General features: G+C 40.7%; 3 protein-coding genes across 5 annotated transcripts in view; 2 read left to right on the top strand and 1 right to left on the bottom strand.

The window, feature by feature from the left end:
- The window catches only part of LOC147755297 (uncharacterized), a 27,156-nt gene extending 17,699 nt beyond the window's left edge, over positions 1-9,457 (top strand). Inside the window, exons 3-4 of the mRNA XM_086991400.1 lie at positions 6,713-7,202; positions 7,749-9,457. Coding sequence (XP_086847526.1) covers positions 6,713-7,202; positions 7,749-9,371 — 2,113 coding nt within the window. The 3' untranslated portion in view covers positions 9,372-9,457. The remainder of the gene's footprint in view (positions 1-6,712; positions 7,203-7,748) is intronic.
- Positions 1-18,843, bottom strand: part of LOC147755296 (uncharacterized) — a 21,999-nt gene extending 3,156 nt beyond the window's left edge. For both annotated transcript variants that reach the window (XM_086991406.1, XM_086991407.1), the window contains exons 1-3: positions 18,039-18,843; positions 17,634-17,791; positions 16,490-16,760 (exon numbers count right to left, since the gene is read on the bottom strand). In XM_086991406.1, coding sequence (XP_086847532.1) covers positions 16,490-16,760; positions 17,634-17,791; positions 18,039-18,340 — 731 coding nt within the window. In that variant the 5' untranslated portion in view covers positions 18,341-18,843. The remainder of the gene's footprint in view (positions 1-16,489; positions 16,761-17,633; positions 17,792-18,038) is intronic.
- Positions 9,383-11,976, top strand: LOC111251082 (uncharacterized). 2 transcript variants are annotated; one of them, XM_086991401.1, is made up of 2 exons: positions 9,383-9,914; positions 10,840-11,976. In XM_086991401.1, the coding sequence occupies exons 1-2, from the start codon at positions 9,383-9,385 to the stop codon at positions 11,355-11,357; spliced, it is 1,050 nt and encodes a 349-aa protein (XP_086847527.1). In that variant the 3' UTR covers positions 11,358-11,976. The 2 variants fall into 2 exon arrangements, with proteins under 2 accessions (XP_086847527.1, XP_022663091.2); XM_022807356.2 differs by having other exon boundaries at positions 10,837-11,976.

Below are 18,843 nucleotides of genomic sequence, written 5' to 3'. Positions count from 1 at the left end.
CCCTGGATATAGGAACTCACAAGACCTGTGCAGGAAAATAACATTGTCAAGGTAATTAAATGCTCCCACTAGGTCTATATGCATGTGTGTGTGTCTAGCACAACAACGTTGTCTGCTGCGAAAAAGAACGCGGACGATAAACCACTAAACTGACAATATAAGCCACCGTTACGTGCAGATACAATGCATTGGGAATTGTTAGTGCATCGTTGCAAAATGTCAGTCTTGATCGTAACTGCCCCTTTACGCATATGTACCCAGCTTCCTGCCCTGCCGTTTGACCGTTTTGTTTGCTTGTGGCCAATTATAAATGTCGGATATCTCCAGTGCAATTGTGTGATTTAGATTATTAAAAAAAAACAATAAATAGTTAAATATATCCGTTTTCCTGACACTTGTTTCTTCCCTGACGGGGATTTTTTCTTCTCGATAAACATGTCTACCAAACATCGCCTCTCTTCTTATCGCTTCTTCAGGGCAAGTGCAATAATAATAATAATAGTGATGGTTGATTACCTTTGATGGCAGATGCTTTGCGATGTAATTTGTCTCCAATCTAATATGGGGCACGTGCGTGTCATCTATGTGACAGTCATCATTTACCGACGTAGACACATTCTGAGATAGCTTAGAAATTGATTCAACCCTTTTGTATTTCGTCCTAGTTAAATCACCCCAAAAATGCATAGGGCTGTTTCGGGGGTGTTGTTCGCAGTGTTGACTGCGTACCTCGCTCTACACCCTAGGCGAAATTTTCCTTTCGTCATGATATACAACAAATGTTTCAATAGATTTATCACAGTGTTGACTAAGTCTAGTGATAACTATCAGCGATAAAATAAGTAGCAACATTGACAGCATTAATAGTTACGGATCATTCTACCCTAGGGCCACATTGTTCTTTTTTACCATTCGTATTCCAACCGACTCTTTAGGCAAATGAAACACTAAAGATAAAAAGGCTGACCTAGTAGATATCTTGCATAAATCTGGTCAACGTGAACAGAAAAAAGAACTGTCGGGTTCCAGAGGCTGTTGGTATATTTAGGGATACAACGCCTGTAACATCTGAGCAGTAATTGATTGATTAGACCTATATTGCTAAAAACAACAAGAAATTCAACTCACTGTTTATCTTGCCAACGATACAGTGTCGTTACTTTTAATAGAAAAGCTTGATGTTTACTTCATTCGCAATGAAGGTCTTGGACCCACCATGATCGTTAACTAACTCATTGCGGTATACAATCAGAGAACATAGTTGGTCGTTTCTGATAAGACATGCGTATGTCCGGATAATGAAGAAGATAGTCTACGCATTACTCATATCCTACTTATTTAGAACCAGGCTGGTAGTCGCACCGATTTCTCGACCGTTATGAGAGCTCTGTTCTACGTGTCATTGTTATCTATTTCAATGCATTTTGAAGACGCGCTGCCGACAGTCAATTATGTATTGGGTGGGAAAACGATCTAGTCTTGGTGGTATTCAACTCTCGCGAAAAAAAAAAAAAAAAATGATAAGCCATGAAGATCCAGTGCATTAGTAATGACCACTGGACGCGCACCGGCTATTTTATTGGAAATACACTTGAATGGAAATTGCTGTATCCCAGTTTCGACCCGTAAATTGCAATGCAAATGAGGCCGTTAGTGTTTATTTGATGCTGAAAATCAATAGAAACCGGCAAGTGTTATTGAAGACTATATATTACATTACATATCGTAGTAATAGCGCAATTTTCTAGTAACGATTCTTGGCAAACTAATACAAATAAAATATCGCTAGCCTGTGCATCTTAAGCAGCTGTACATTAATGAATTTCATTTGAAAAATAGGTTTCCGTGCTGGTTTACGATTAATGATGACCGTAGCATTCTGTCTAGGCAACTTTTTAATAGATCAGACAAAGTGCCAATAACGAGAAAGTGCATAATATCGAGGCAATTGGTATAAGAAAAAGTCGATGCTGCTGGTGTATCAGGTCAGCGAAACGTGTTTATAGCAACGCAGGTCTTATTGTATGTATAGGGCACAGCAAATATTTATCGACGTATACCTGAATAAATATATGAATTTAACTTTTGCATAGTGAACATATGCCACCGGCACATATTAATCTCGTTTTGTATGTTTTTGAGTAACAGTCTTCTTCAGATATACATATATAAAGCCTTAACACTATTGAACGGAATATATATATGTATATCTGAAGAAGACTGTTACTCAAAAACATACAAAACGAGATTAATATGTGCAGGTGGCATATGTTCACTATGCAAAAGTTAAATTCATATATTTATTCAGGTATACGTCGATAAATATTTGCTGTGCCCTATACATATAATAAGACTTGCGTTGCTATAAGCACGTTTCGCTGACCTGAAGGCTTTATATCTTCTTTCTTCTTTTATTTTCATATGTAGTGACATACGCAGCGGAACCAAAAGATCTTCTGTAGTATCGGACTCAACCCCGACGGCTGGATTGTAGCCTCGGGAACGAATCTCATTCCCCGTTGTTCCCCGAGGCACTCTTTTTCCACCAAGACCTCATTGACTGTTGTCGCTCCGAGTTCCAATTTCCAAAGGGTAGCGTATATGAACTTCACAAGTTACGCTAGTCCTATTCTAGGCAATTCAAGAACGCGTCTTGTCCTGAGAGGTATTTTCTTTGTTCTATTTGGTTTCCGGCTCTTGTCGTTGCAGCCTTGAAAAGGGAGCAGGTCGGTAATATGTGGGCAGAGTATTCTCTGCTCGGTTGTTACAATGAACACATGTCGAATGGGACGTTTTAATGCTGTGTAGATAGGGCTAGAGATACACATGGTCCATAATGACCTGTATTACGTCCTCTAGGACGCTTCAGCTGTTTCTCAATATGTGGGATCAGGTGACCACTTTAGCTTCTAAATTTCCGGCTCGAATAGGCACCGCTTAGTCTGTCACTCCTCCATGGTAGTTCTACGTCCAGTTCCTTTAGAGCCGTTACTCTATTGACGCCGTCTCTCTGCAACCATGAAATCCCACGGGAGTGTTCCAGTCAATACAAAAGTCGGCCGCTTGCGTACTGACTGTCCCATATTCTCAGAAAATTCGCAGTGCAGCCATCTCTTTTGTTTTACGTAGACAATTTCTCTAATATATCTAACAATGACAATGCATTTCCTTCGTTCGATTACTATTTTAATCTACATGAATTAGATCACTATTTTCAAAGGGCTTGCCTTTTGTATCCGTAATATTCTTTTCCACATGTGAAACATGTCGTCATAAACCATAGCAATGCTAGAACAGGGATGCACACCATCGTCAGTTGACCTATCATTTGCAGTTGGGCAAATCGTAGAAGCCGGCAAAATTTTTTCGCGGATAAAATGCTTTCCAGGCTTTGCTTGGAGCAAACGAAGGACCGCTGGCCGCAGGGAGACGTCGCTAGCGGTTCAAGCAGACTGAGGCGATTCAAAAACAAGTGTATAAATACCTGTCTTTTTAATTAGGCAATGGGTTCAGTCTCCGTGGATAGCTGGGTTACCGTATTGGCAAAGAGCTTTTGTCATTCTCTTCATTCATTAGCCTAAGGGATATAATATGGGGCATTTTATTTGGGCGCTCTAGCAGTTTCCACTCGGCCGTTTCAAGGCTCACCGACCTGGTGAGGAGACAAACAAAACAGCAACTCTGCAGTGTCAAATCGAATTGTTAGTGGAAGTAGGCTAAATAGCAGTTGATTAATAAAGCAACAACATATTACGGATATAGGTAGGATGATACGTATGTACGCGTGCGCATATATCAAGATATGCTTGAAAGGCTCTTGATAATTGTCGTCAATGAACCAGTAACTATACAAGTCTTGATAATTTATAATGTAATGCGAGGCCATACATACATACACTCTGACAATTGTATGCCAGTTCTATAATAATGAAGTAAGGTGGTAGTAACAATGTTCTACGATTGATGAGTTACTAGCTGAGCCATCGCGAAGGTGTTTATTAATATGATTAAATATATAATACCAGTATGTCAATCAACGAAGTTGCATTGAGACAATTTTCCAAAGCAGTAATTATTGATAGCCACTGATAGAAAAAGATTTTCACTGTTTGAAGACAGCAACTCTCGAAAGACTGTCATCATCAAAACAAGCGATATTCCTTTATAACCTTAGATGTAGATACTAAACGTTATGCAAAGGAAAGTCGGCATTCCGTTAAATTAAAACCGTAGAAATCTGAGCGAATTATAGTATGAAATGAAATTAGAATTCCTGGCAAGTTTTTGACAAGCCTTGCCTCGAGTAATTTTTCTTCTATGTTACCATCTGGATATATGCATCCTTTAGCTGATGACCTTCCGCCATTTTTCTGGTCTCTAGGCAAAATATTGTGACAAGTTGTTTCTGCATTCCCTCATTGAAACTAAAATAGTACCATTCAAGAAGTTCTGCAGATATCAATACGAATGCTAGTCTGATAGTGCAAGATCCGGGCTATACGAAGGATACGTCACAATCCCCATCCAGGTTTTCTTAACTTTATTCGACTGCCTGTATGGTCTGGCATTGTCATGGTAAACGATAAGGCCTTTTTACGTTCACTAGTTTCGGCCAATGGCTTATCGCAATCTTGTTAGTTGTTGACGGTAGGCAGATTCGAATCGCTCGTTTCACACATTCTCATCATCACATCATCGGCGGTTGATAACAGACCGTTCCGTTCCAAGCCCGCCAAGAATATCGTATCATTTGACGTTAGTTTGAATTTTACCACAGATTATGGAAAACATTTTTTTTTTCTCCATTTGTACATTGTTGTCGTATATAGTCCACCTTTATGACACGTGATCCGCCACTTTCGGTCCTTTTTCGTTTTTTTAGGGTTTTGCAGATGGAAATACGATCGAACAAACTATTTTGCATCACTTCGTGTAACATCCAAACATCAATCCTTATATTGTGGCCATCACTCTTCAAATTGTTTAAATCTTAACGATATCCTGCCTATTTACACGTCTATATCACTCAACTTCCGCAAAATTCATTTCATTGCCTTTTTTCTATAATTGGTTGGTCGCCATGAGAAGCATCTTTTATATGGAAATTGCTAGAACGAACGCAATAGGACCATTTTTGTGCCGCTTGTCTGATCACGCATTTTAACCATAAACAGCACAATTTTTTATAGGCCTATACAGTATTTCTGCCCTTATTGCTATAAGGTTCTCACTTGGAGAAATCTCACCCATCTTTAGGATGCTTTGTCCGAATAAAAGCACTCCAAGGATAGTAAAACATGAACCAATACCACTGACAGCAACGCCGACCTGATGCAACTTATGTTATCTAGGATATGTGACTTGAAAGCCATTTAGCAAGAAAAATGATCAATATCTTTTCGAGAATCCTATATGATGCTATAAAGCAGAAACAATCGGAAAGAGGCCAAATAAGCAACCCGTCTAAAGAAATTATATATTTCGCCTTTCAGTGCTTGAAGCACAGTATCTAGCGAAGTAAGCTTTCTAACATTTTTCAGCTTTACAGATGTTTACAATGTGAATATGACATTCATAGAAACGGAAGAAAATATAAAAAGATTGCGATGCATACGCACGCGTTAGCTTTATTTATTGACATATGCTAATGAACAGTTCAACACCGTTCCAAGTAGTGTCGTAGGAAGTACGACGTTAATAGAAGGATCGTCACAAAAGAACCGTCCATCAACTCCCCTACGACTTTCTCTCGCGTTATTTTTCTCTTTTGTCTGCCATATACAATACTTATGTTACAACTAACGGTGAAACGCTATTCAATTGACACGGCGGTAAATTTCTGCATCTAAGGATTAAAATAATATAGGCCAAGATAGTAAATGATCATGGAGCATATTATCGAAACGCTAGCATTTGCCCATACTCGAAGTGGCTGATGATATTTCACTATCGTTCTCCAGTGCTAAGGGTCAATCGAGGCCAAAGATGTTAGGGTGAAGGGTACGGTTGTACACTATTAGCTATGTCTGGTAAATACACTTCGTGGCCTCTTTGCATCACCTAGGCCCAATATCGTATTTCTCGAAGGCAGAGAAGCTGCTTCTTGCTAGTTAACAACGAATTTATTCTTTGCGGACCATTGCTATTGTCCTTGTAAACACAGTCACGATAACTGACACTGCGTTAAAGCAGACGCCAAGTCCGAATAATCCGCCTCGCTTGTAATCAATTGAATGTCCTTTTGCAACTAGTCTATAGAGAACGCTATACTATTTTCAACCATCACTGCGTCCAAGATACACGGGTCGTAGAAAAGGGCGGCGGAAAAATGTTAAAAAAAAAAGTAATTTGAGGTGTAATACAAGCCTTGATTATTTATAGTAAATAAAGTTGCTTCATTCAAGCAACATGTACTCAGATTGATGACGGTGTGATCTCGGAGCTCCAATAGCGTATTTATAAAATATATGATTATATATTTGCCGTCAAATTTTGTTTATCCAGCGGCTCTTAATGAACAGATGTAAATATACGGTGGGCTCCTGAACGAATGTTTATGTATCTCTCCATTTACACTGAGGACCTTTTCTAACATCAAGTCAACGCGTTCCTAGAAATTATCAAACCTTTACATGTACTATTACACACACAAAAGGTTACGCAGCTACCGAGATTACTTAAGCTACTTATTGTTTGCATGCATGAATTGCAGTCGACCAATCCCTCAATTACGGTCGAATCGACCATACCGAGAAGCCCTTTCTAGATCTACAACTACTGAAATCCCAACAAAAAATGAAAGCTCTCGTTTTCGGGTCCGACGAGCGTACGAGGAACCCATGGGTTCACAGGCATCACCCTTTGCGCCTCCTGATACCGGCATAAGGCCTGCGCGACAACAAGAGCAACCACGCAAGTCGGAAAAGACGTCTCGTGCTGAAAGTGGACCGTTCAGACCGCCCGAGGGAGCTGCAGAGTTCCGGGAAGACGGGCGTGGTGGAGGCCGACATTACAAATACACCCAAAAGAAGACCCGCCGCGGCGGGTGGCAACCAGACAATCATCGTCATCATCATCATAGCTATCATGATGACGACGACCATGTGATTGGTGTAGAAGAGGAAGAGATCGAGGAAGACGACTATTTACATCAGCACCACGTCGATGAGTATAAAGCTCCGATTTTGAATCCCGCGCACGACGTAAGTGCTAGTATATTTGGCTAAAAATTAGCTTTATGTAAGACATTTTTTATGCTTAGACATTAAAAAAAATTGTTTGTTTAAGCATTTGTGTATATATGTATGTAAACAAATTAAGTCACGCAACCCTATTGCTTTAAAAAGTTTACAAATCTGATATGTCTTTTTAAACACGTGTTAAAAAGTATATATTTTCTGGAATCAGTAATTATATTCATCTGTTTACATCTTGCATCAATTTTTATATATAATCTTTATGCCGGATGGTAGAACTATCATAGGGTTAAGTGGCTTTCTGAGCATCCTAAATGATAGCCTCGTAATGTACAGACTTGCCTAAGAAAGAAAGGCACTTTCGTTAAAATATGCGTCTAGCCATATTGCAAGAATAAATTACTAATTTTTCATAATGAAAATTGATGACTAGATTAGGCAACCTGCAGCAGCCTTGCCGACTGTTAGAAGAATCCCGTTGTACTGTCATTTCATTGAATAAGGTAAACTACTATTATATATATATGATTTTTATTTCAACTTCTTTCACAGGGTCACATCAAAATCAAGAGTTACCGTCCACCTTCAGATCCTCACTGGAGTGAAAAGGAAGAGCAACGTCATGCCTGGGACGATGAGGCAAAACACCCCAGCGACGAAGAGTGGAAACAAGAGGCCCAGTACAAAATTAATGATGTGAAGCTGCGTCTCCCTCCAGTTAAGTTCCGATTCCACCTTGCGCCTAATGTGAAAATCATTTCCGGAAGTAAGGACCCGTTGGAGAGACCTCCACCACCTGAACCAGAGGAGCATTTTCCGTGGGAGAAACCTAAGGACCTTCCCGAGCTGCCGTGGTGGCCAGACACAGTTTGGCCGGAAAAAAAAAATTGCACAGCCGAAGATTCGAAGGACAGTAGAGAATGCAAGGAGATCAATGACAAGGAGAGAAAGAGCGGTAGACTCACCCAGAAAAATAGCAACAATAAGGAAAATAAGCGAAACAGTCGCGGCAAGGTCGATAAAAGAAAAGGCAGTTCTTCTAATCGCAGCTCTGTTAGTAAAAAAATAAGCAGCACAACTTCTCGATCACAAAGTAGCTCAAATGATAAGTCGAGGAGTTCAGCGAGCTCGAGTAGCATCAGTAGGAAGCGTCGCGTTACGCGGCGAACTGGCGAGACGGCCGCCAGCACCAGGGTGCAACACCGAATCAAAATGAAACCACGTCGAAATGGTGTCAGACGATCGCGGCAGGGTTGGGATTCAGAAGCATACTATCATCTGCCACCATCACCTTGGTTAGCGCCAAAATCGATTTGGAGTGATGAAATCTACATCGAAGGAGATGATGACGAAGTCGAGATTGACGGTTCAAAAAACGGGCATAGGGGTTCCGATGCTGAGGGAGATGCCACGAATGGCACGGGTTGGGACTCCCACATAAACTGGCAAGACTCTCCCATCCATTTTGCCGCGCATAAACGCCGCTGGCCACCTGACACGCCCCGATACTCGCCCATGTTCAAGGTGAAAGTTAAGCCGCGAATCTGGACCGAGGCACCACCGTCTACAACGACCACAACCACGGAAGCAACGACGATAACGGACGATGATGAAACAGCGAATATCGACGACGAAGAACCCAGTGAAAGTGACGAGGGCACAACGACGGAAGAACCTATAACCATTGCAACTACCGAAGACATCAGAACGGAAGTTGTGACAACGACCGAAAGCAATGCCATAACGTCAGTCTCCACTCGGAATCCATTTCGTTTTCGAGAGCCAACAACCAATGAGAAGGGACAGTTTGGTACAACAACATCCGCGTCTAAAGAGATGACAACAACAGAGATGCCGAGGTCAACAACAACAGAAACGCCGAGGTCAACAACAACAGAAACGCCGAGGTCAACAATAACAGAAACGCCGAGGTCAACATCAACAACAACAGAAATGCCGAGGTCAACAACAACAGAAACGCCAAGGTCAACATTAACAACAACAGAAATGCCGAGGTCAATATCAACAACAACAGAAATGCCGAGGTCAACATTAACAACAACAGAAATGCCGAGGTCAACAACAACAACAACAGAAATGCCGAGGTCAACATTAACAACAACAGAAATGCCGAGGTCAACATCAACAACAACAGAAACGCCAGGTCAACATTAACAACAACAGAAATGCCGAGGTCAACATTAACAACAACAGAAATGCCGAGGTCAACATCAACAACAACAGAAATGCCGAGGTCAACATCAACAACAACAGAAACGCCGAGGTCAACATCAACAACAACAGAAACGCCGAGGTCAACATCAACAACAACAAAGATGCCGAGGTCAACATCAACAACAACAAAGATGCCGATGTCAACATCAACAACAACAAAGATGCCGAGGTCAACATCAACAACAACAAAGATGCCGAGGTCAACATCAACAAAAATGCCGAGGTCAACATCAACAGAAATGCGGAGGTCAACATCAACAGAAATGTCGAGGTCAACATCAACAACAGGAATGCCAAGGTCAACATCAACAACAACAAAAACAACTGAAAGGACGTCAACCGCAGTAGCTGAAACTACCACGAAGATGACAGCCATTTTAGAGGAACAGACGACAACAATCAAAACAACAACTACAACTAAAAAAATGATTACACGTCAGAAGACGACCGTTGTACCGTCAACCACTCCAACCACTACCGCAAGTAAGTCAACCGAATCTACGACGACGACGACGATGCTCTTATCGATTCGGTTATAGATAATGGCATGACTCGAACAATGGAGCAAAAAAACAATACTGATGCACAATCGACTATCGTCAGTACCACACTTCACCATCAGATCAAGCGCCTGCGAGTGGTCATCTTGCCATAACCATTAGCACACTAGAAACAGACGAAATGGACGCCACGACCCTGGCTACTGAATAAACAACATTCTCTAGCACGTTGCAAGATCCAGCCATACCAATGACGATTCCGATTGCTCGTAGGGGTTAACTGAAGCGAGAAATTATCACTAACTGTGATTTTAGCTTTAATTTAATAATTTAAAACCAAACGGATACTGCAACAGCTAGAGTAATAGAGACGCGTTACAGGCAGCCATAGAATTGACAAAAAAAAAAGCCAGATAAAAATTTCATTGCCCGAACTTTAATATCATTGTGTACCCTCTACTCCGAACTCAATGTTTATTGCGTCGAGGTCTGATAAATCAAAAAGCCCTACTTGTCCAATAATTATCGGCCAACCTATACTAAATGGAAGTAGACGAGTAAGCATGGCGATAAAAAGCAAATCGATGGATGGTTATGTCAATGACAATTATGATGTCAGTGATCATGATAAGAATGAAAGCGTGTAGCGCACAAAGACTTCCAAATTTCAAATTTTCAATCCTTCAACTTATTCCTCTGATGGTTGCCCCGTAATCTACGTCTGTTGCAGCAATGGCGCATGCATTTTTCCCTATCGCTTATACAATCTATACTGACAAACCTGCAAGTGCACCTATTTTTATAACCGTCTGCACGCAATCAGTTCCCATTAGTTTAAGCACTCCCCCCCCCCCCCCCCCCCGACTAGGTGACTGTGATGGTAAAAACCGGAACCTTCGTTTCAGAAGTGACCACCAAATCGTCCAGCAGTACTGGCGGATCGAAAGCACGCCGGCCAGGCTCGCGGATACCGAAGGTGTTTGACGACGCGTCAGGTAACCAGGACAACGGCAATCCCGAGGAGAACGCGATCAACGTGTTCGGTAGCACAGGGTCAGCGTCGGTAACGCCGGCCACAACGACACTGAGCGGTACAACGACGAGCTGGCTGTTCGGCCTGATGAACACGACAAGCGAATTTAGTTCGTCTGGAAGTGGGTCATATCTTGAGCGCGAGGACCCTCCAATAGGGAATTCTGTCAACAACAGGAAAAATCATCTTAAACCGCGCCGACGGCTAGGTTCCCTCAGCCCAGTCAAAATCGACGTGTCGAGCCCTGAGGAATTAGCAGGAGTAGCTGTTAATGCTAAGGTCCTGCACTTGTTCCTTGGTGGGCCAAATTCGACTTCACTACATGACTCCGTGGTAACGGTAGCTAAAGCTGTTAATCAGTACAACAACTATTATCGAAAACGTAAAAGGTAATGGGTAATTAAATTGGCTTTTAATAATAAAATTATTAACGAACAATACATACGTATATCGAAGAGCTTATGACGAGATTTATCAAGCAAAAAAAAGTCGCAGGAATAGCGCTAGCCTTGTACGTACACGCGTAGTATTACATATATTACGGAAAAGCCGCATGACGATCACGCGGTGGCATCGGCGGCTAGGCCTCTGGTTGAAAGTGAGCAAGTTTGGGCGTAATTATGTTTCCTCTTATTTCTTGGAACGGGTGCGGTATAGAGGTACCTTATCACGCCGTGCACCAAGAGACGATATGGCAGGACCATATATGGCGCACATTGTTACATTCTCTCTAAAACAGTTGAAGTTGAACAACCCTCGCCAACCGTTGTAATGCGCAGTGATGAAATAAGCAAAGTTTACTGTTCGATGGAAGTTATAATATGTAGCGGATGAATGAAATTAATAGCAAAAATGGTTATTTGTCTGACATGTGAAACTTTTGTGACTTGACGTTATGTTCTAGATGCAGCTTGCATTTTGTTGTTGTTAATGTGTGCATCTGTAGATCGGTTCTGCATGTTATATGAAGTATACACGTGTTAATAAAAAAACATGCTATTATGGTTTGCAATCCGGTTTACTTATTCTTAGATGTAAGCAAATCCTAGACAGAAAAAGATCGTTGCAATGAAACTAGAAGTGGGGATTATAAACTGAACATTCGAGGTAATTCTATAGAAGACGATTTCGAAACAGATACTGTTCAATATGACATCGGCCTAGAAACCTTTTTAGCCGTAATTTCTTGAAAGCTGTAGATGCAAGAATCCGCTATTAGTTTTTTCGCCAGGGCATTAAGTGTGTGCCTGAGGACACTTGAGGTATACTACCAATCGAAAACTGGCCTATTGGCACCTTACAACAACCAGTCGATTCTTGGATCGTAATAAAAAAGTTTTACAGTAAGCCACAAAAATTCTAATTATATATCCATTCTGTATGTGTTTTCGTGCATGTAGTACACAATAAGAAACGCACAGAGCTGTTGACATCATAAATAATAATTTATATAGATTTATTACCTTTATTGGCTTCAAATCCAACTTACATGTCCATTCCATACTAGTTCTGTTTTATATCTTATCATAGTCAATATCAATTCTGCCATTATTACCATAATCATTATTACGGTTACTAAATGTTAAAAAAAAAAATGCCAAAATCTAGAAATGGCGCAAACCCTGTTCTGAGCGGTCTCAGATCTTTCTCTTTTATTCTATCTCCCTCCGAGCTTATTCTTTTGCAGGACCGACACTAGTGCCTGCAATACGGGCCAAAAACTTATCGTTATATATATATATATATATATATATATATATATATATAGAAACATAATAATAGAGGATGACCATATTGAACGTACCTAGAAAACTATTTACAACAATAAGAATGTTTAGCAATATATTATCAGTAAATGAATAAAAATATAAATCCGTGAAATGTCGTATGGTTTACTATTGTTCAGCAATGGCTGCTTTCAAGATCAGGATCCTTCCGTCTATTTCTGTACTCGTTAGCTGTAAGGCTTCATTGCAGTTCTGTTTAAGTATGTATTATTTGACACAGTGTAAAAGTTCGATACCCTTGTCTCGTACGTGTAGCAAGTATTATATGTATGTATGTATGTATGTATAATATAGATTTGTACAATTTCAGAAATCCAACAATCCGAGTTTATTAAATCGCGCCGATTATTCAGGTCGATTTTATTCATAGAAAAGTGTGTATTTATTACAATGTGCCATATCCATTGCATAGGTATATCAATATGTATGTTTTAGACATTTAAACTAAACTAGCGCGATGATAGACAACAACTATCCTTACGATCGAATTGTATGCCTATAGTCATCTTTTTCTGTTTCCGTAATGTAAGCTCGGTAAAAGCCAACGGATTGCCGGGACAAAGGAAACTAAAGGTAGATCGAATCTAGGGACAGATCGAATGCCTGAGATTTGAGCATATTGTTAGCGCACCATGATTTCAGAGTACTTTCGTTAGCGACTATATTTTATCTTATTCGTATTTACTTTAGTACACTATAAGAAGATAAAATTTCTCCTCAGCGAATCAGTCAGCTTTTGACGTCTCCATCATCCAACGACGCCATCTCATATTTTCAGTGCATTTTATAGGGATAATATATAATGGGCACAAGCGTTAGTCTATCACGAGATGCGAACATCAAATCTCGTATGGGTCAGTTATCAATTATTTGAAATCGTGCCAAAAGAAACCTTGCCCAGAACTTTAAAACCGCGTTTAAAAAACAATAGTGTATTTCCCGAGCATTGTACTAGACAACATAGGTAAAATGTCGTTACTTTCTTTTATTATCGCTCCCAAGACTGGCAAATTTATTTTTTCCAAAGTTCATCTCTGTACTTTAAGCAACATTATTTAACGCGTTTGACAGACTTGGATCTAGCCTCCTGTCACCTTGAGCATACGAAGTCAATCATGTCCATTATATAGTATCCCCATCCTTACAAAAAAAAATGCCGTATATTATGCCCCTTATTCTCTCAGGCTCATCCATCATCTTTTGTCATTTCTCTCTATCTCCAAAACTACAACAAACATACAAAATAAACATTAGCATGATACATTAAGGGAGACAATGACTATGCGGTTAGATAATTTGGCCCCTAACAAATCGCTAATAGTACAAATCCTAATGAAACCTTAGCTTAGGTAGCTGGTCTAAGTCGCTACGTTTACTTGAATTTCCTAGGTGACGCGTCGAATGAATTCCATGCAACGTATTCAGTCACTCATTATTTACAATAAGACATTTTGTTCCGCTCTGATCGTGAACGTTTTTTCGCCGGGTCAGAGATCGAAAGCCTAACGAACATCACCGAACTCGACATCTCAATGTCCACTTGCCACTCCTGTGCATTTTACAGTTACGCGAGTCACTCGCCCCACACACATAATGATTCTCACTTATTAGATCAGACCCATTTTCACTTCTTTGTGTGCCGTTCGAAAAGGGACGCCGTTTAGCAAATTTTTTAGGGATTCGGCTCCTTCTCAGGTTTGAGTTTCAATCTGATTTGTTCTTAAATGTGACTATTTAACATGCAGACATCGTGAGTAAGTAACTGATACCGAACAATTATGCCGAATATTTCAAGCGATATTAGATTAAACGTTTGCGCTCTCCAACAACTTCACCCTTCGTCTAAAAGGCTAGAATACGAACGGTTGGCTGAGGTATCCTTCCTGCTCAAACGATAGCTTCAAGGTTCGGCACATTCGATCGTTTTTCTACATTCTCACCTATTCCAGTTGTTCATGAGATTTGGATCATTTCCGTTCTTCTTCAATCTGCAGAATTAAACGTTCACGATGATGTACGTCTACGAACTTTTTAGATAATATCTAATCCCTCACCTTCAAATTCATCACACGGCGTGATTCATTCGTCTACGATATTGTAAAAAAATATTGAGCTGCGGCGCGATTTCTCGACATAGGCCTTCAGACACTTCCTCTAGCCTTCAGCATTCTCTGAATTATGTACATACAAAATTAATCACCATTTGCGTAGATGGCTGTGAAAGGATAACTTTTTTAGAGCATTCGTTGCTTTACGTCGTGTTACGTGAATTTTGTGAGTTTTGCCCAGTTCAGTCGACCTGGGTGGATGGGGGGGGGGGGGGGTAAGGCGCCCCACGTGTCCCTACACGTTTCTAATTGTGTTTCGTTCAATAGCAGTTATCTTCTGATCTGTTATTTGAGATGGCTCTTATAAGAATCCGAATTACATCAATTGAGCAACGCGCACAAATACATTATTGCTGGTTTATGTTACTCACCTCCCTCAACTCCATTTCTGATTATTCTCGACATTTCTAGATCTTTACTTGCTTCACTCTTTCGTGGCCTTATCCCTCTCAATATATCACTCATACCGAAATCACACTTCGATCGCTAGCTCCGATCTCGATTTTAACCCATTTCCTCACTGAGTCCATGTCGTTCCGTAATATTCGAAACGTGTGTCTGTCGTCAAATGGTATACATGATATTTTACCGGAATTACGGTTTGTCCATGACCGTTTAGAAACACTGTTATCGTCAACAGTCGTTAAAAGGATGATGTGGCATGTTCGTTTGGAAGTGACACACTGACAACAATTTTTGCCTGAGTTATCAGTTGATACGGAAGCACAGTTTTAGCGATCACTTTCAATCGTATTGTTTTTCTAGTTAGCGGCAGGCAGACGTTTTCGAAATGATCTAGTTAGATATGTTTAAGCGGTTCACTGCTAAGAAATATCGAGGCCAAGTTTAAATTAAGATAACAATAGTTGAAACACTAGCTCTGTTATACGAGACCTGTCGTTACTTTGACACTTTGTATTTTTCGTTGCAATTTAATTTGATTTCTGCTTGAAAGCGACCGCTAAACTCTCTTTCCTATATCTGTTAGATCCGTAGCAAGCTTCACCATCGTTATCAACAACAAGTGTTCGATTTAAAAATTCATGAAATAATAATATAAATATATATATATATATATATATCAGGGTCATTCTCTTTAAAAATAAGCTTTTCCACAATTTCAACCAGTGAACGTATATGTAATTTAATAATTATTATAGTCAACTCGAACGTAAAGTATATATATATACAAAATTGCACAGGTGAAAAGCCCTGTTCTTATTGTTATGGCCATTCTCACCTCGTCTTGTTTCGCATCGCTATTTGCAAGCCATCTATGACTAACTCGAACGGGGAGGCTCAAAAAAGCACTTGAAGCAGGTTCTATAACCAGAATACTAGATTAGCACACAAATATGAACAGAAACACTAAGCAGACCATTTAGCTCGACATTTTAAAAATCAATCGTTGCATTTTGTGTTTTGCTTCCAAGGGCTTGGTTGCTATTGTTGTAAGCATGAAACCTTATGGTATAAGATTTTAGCAGGGAGCCTCGTTATAGGAAAACTTTTTAGTGGTAAAGTCTCAAAGGTCCCATAAAGGTGGAGTAGTTTCCCAGCTTGTAACAGATGACGAAGGTAGGAATTAAGATACGATTTGACGACGAATAGTAAACAATAACGCTGCTACCTTGGAGATTGCTTGCCGGTGGCGCCCGGGGGTGATCGTGGAACTAGAACAGGACTTTGCGTTAGGGCAGCCAGAGGAAAGTGCGTCGTCATTTGATGGAAAAGCGTCGAAGGATCAACAGGATGGTCGGGCACCTGCAATGGACCAGCGCCTGAAAGTGAGCTCAGTAGTCCGACGGTTAGCGCAGGATGCACCAGATTCGCCGGTCCCGGCGATGGAGATGTGCTATTGTTCTTGCTGTGATACCGTCGCATATGTGTATTTAGGTTGCCTGAAAGGAGAAAAAAACAAGAACGAAACACTAGCTGTCATTTTTTGCCTATGTTATATATATATATATATATATATATATATATATATCTATATAGCTTGCGTTAGTCCAAAACCGTGTATAGCTATGTAGATGGTGGAATGATAGGGCGTCCTACACAAACTATTTCTGCACAAATCTGAATTATTAAAAGCACTTTTAAAATGCTAAATGTTAAAAATTACACAAATTACATTGACGGAAAGCTTTATCTCGGGTCTAATTTAATAAGTATAAAGTATTTCCTATGCGTCTCCAAAACGTATGTCTTACATATCTGAAGCTATTTAGTAACAGTTTTATCCATTTATATATATATATATATGCATAATGGAATCAAATAATATCGTATTGTAAGGTAGACCTGCATCGCAGTTTGGTTTAACATTTATTGAAGTTTGTTTCTACTAGTCAGTGAAAGCTACCAAACAATTCACGTTCGACCAACGAAGCCGATCATCAAAATATAGTTCTATATTTTTTGAGAGTTAGTAATAGTTGAAATCGAAATCTCGATGATGGTTCCTCATCTCACGAGAGAAAAATGGTCACTTAATTGGCTGTGTTTCATAAAATAAAATCGATAATAAAGGACTATTATTGTAGCCACCTTAAAGTGAGCAACTCTTGCTTATCTTGAAGCGTAATTGCAGGCGACAATGGGATCTGATTAAAGATTACTTCGATGTAGCACAATTTCAAGCCGTTTACTCTGATACATTCTGTTCGTTTTTCTCATCTAGCGTTACCTAGCTGGCAGTGACCAGCAAGTTTTAACGTAATAGCTATTATTGCATGATATCGGCAAAAATTCACTCATATATTCAAACGTACCTTTCTGCGCCGTGGCAAAATCGCAGAATTGACAGGCATATGGCCTCTCGCCAGTGTGAACTCGCTGGTGGCGTTTCAAGTCTCCAACCCAAGCGGTCTGGAAGTTGCACTCACGGCACGCGTAAGGCTTTTCCCCTGTATGTCGCATTCGATGCAATCTGGAACACACACATGGCTCAGATGGTGGCAAAAAATGAACCCCGCGACATGTACATACAAATGTTGATTGCTAATATAAGGTTTATATAGTGGATCATGCAAATGGTACTACGACGATTGTTCAGTACCACATGATTCATCAATAGATATGGTAATAATAATTGCAATAACTGTAATATGTATGCAGGTATCTGCTGTAATGCGGCTCTTTTAGATACCGGCAGGTAATATGTAATTACTACTAACCTAAGGTGACTTGGCCAGCTGCTCGTATAATCACAGTGGTCACAGCTGTACTTCTTCTCGCCATCAGCTGTCATTGTAGTATTCGTCGTTGGCGTTACGTCAGTGGGCGTAGGCGTCGCTGAGGGCGTCGACGAGGCCGAGCCGCCATTGCTGCTGTTGCTACCGCATGATAACGATGACCCGCTAGATCCTCCACCAGCATCTCCTCCACAAGCGCCCCCGGTAGATCCAGCAACCGATTGCTGATGCTCGCGTTGTTGCTTAAGAGCCACGTTCAGGTGGTTGCCTGTCGACAGGTCCATAGCACGAGATACTGGGGCGCTATTGCTCCCACCCAAACTGCTACCACCTGATGTCAGGAAGTGACTAGGAAGACTCACCGGCGGGGTGGCGCACGCCGGAATCGGATGCGGTGAAAGTGCCGTCGGAGTTGTACCCGACGTCAGGATGGGGGTAGGATGCGCCGTAGGTAACCCACTGGTATTGGCTGTCAACGAACTCAGCCACGAAAGCGAAAAACTCCTGCGCACGTTTTTTATAGCGGCTGCCGTAGCCACTACAGATGACCTACTGCTGATCAGGTTATTTCCGATACTAGTTTCTGTAATTTTGAGCAGAGAAAAGAGAGCAAGAAGCTTCAAAATTCAGTAAAAGAATCCGTTACGAGGTGTAATGTAGCAGTATCGAAAACACGTGCACGAAAGGTGAGAGATCGCTAGCAAAGTTCGGGCGCAGAGGAAGTGGGTGCTAAATTGATAGGGACAGTAGAAATTTTATCGTGTTCCGACTCAATACTATACACAAT

This window comes from Varroa destructor, unplaced genomic scaffold, assembly GCF_002443255.2.
Source record: "Varroa destructor unplaced genomic scaffold, Vdes_3.0 BEIS01000005.1, whole genome shotgun sequence".
In the NCBI taxonomy this organism is placed as follows: Eukaryota; Metazoa; Arthropoda; class Arachnida; order Mesostigmata; family Varroidae; genus Varroa; species Varroa destructor.
Note: the sequence above shows the minus strand (reverse complement) of the source record. Positions and strands in the feature narration are given on the sequence as shown.

What these genes read in the sequence shown, in the direction of transcription:
- LOC111251082 (XM_022807356.2), top strand. Translation starts at nt 9,383, where the DNA reads ATGCCGAGGTCAACATTAACAACAACAGAAATGCCGAGGTCAACATCA. An exon ending in CACTCCAACCACTACCGCAA is followed by an intron (nt 9,915 to 10,836) that starts GTAAGTCAACCG and finishes CCTTCGTTTCAG; the next exon opens with AAGTGACCACCAAATCGTCC.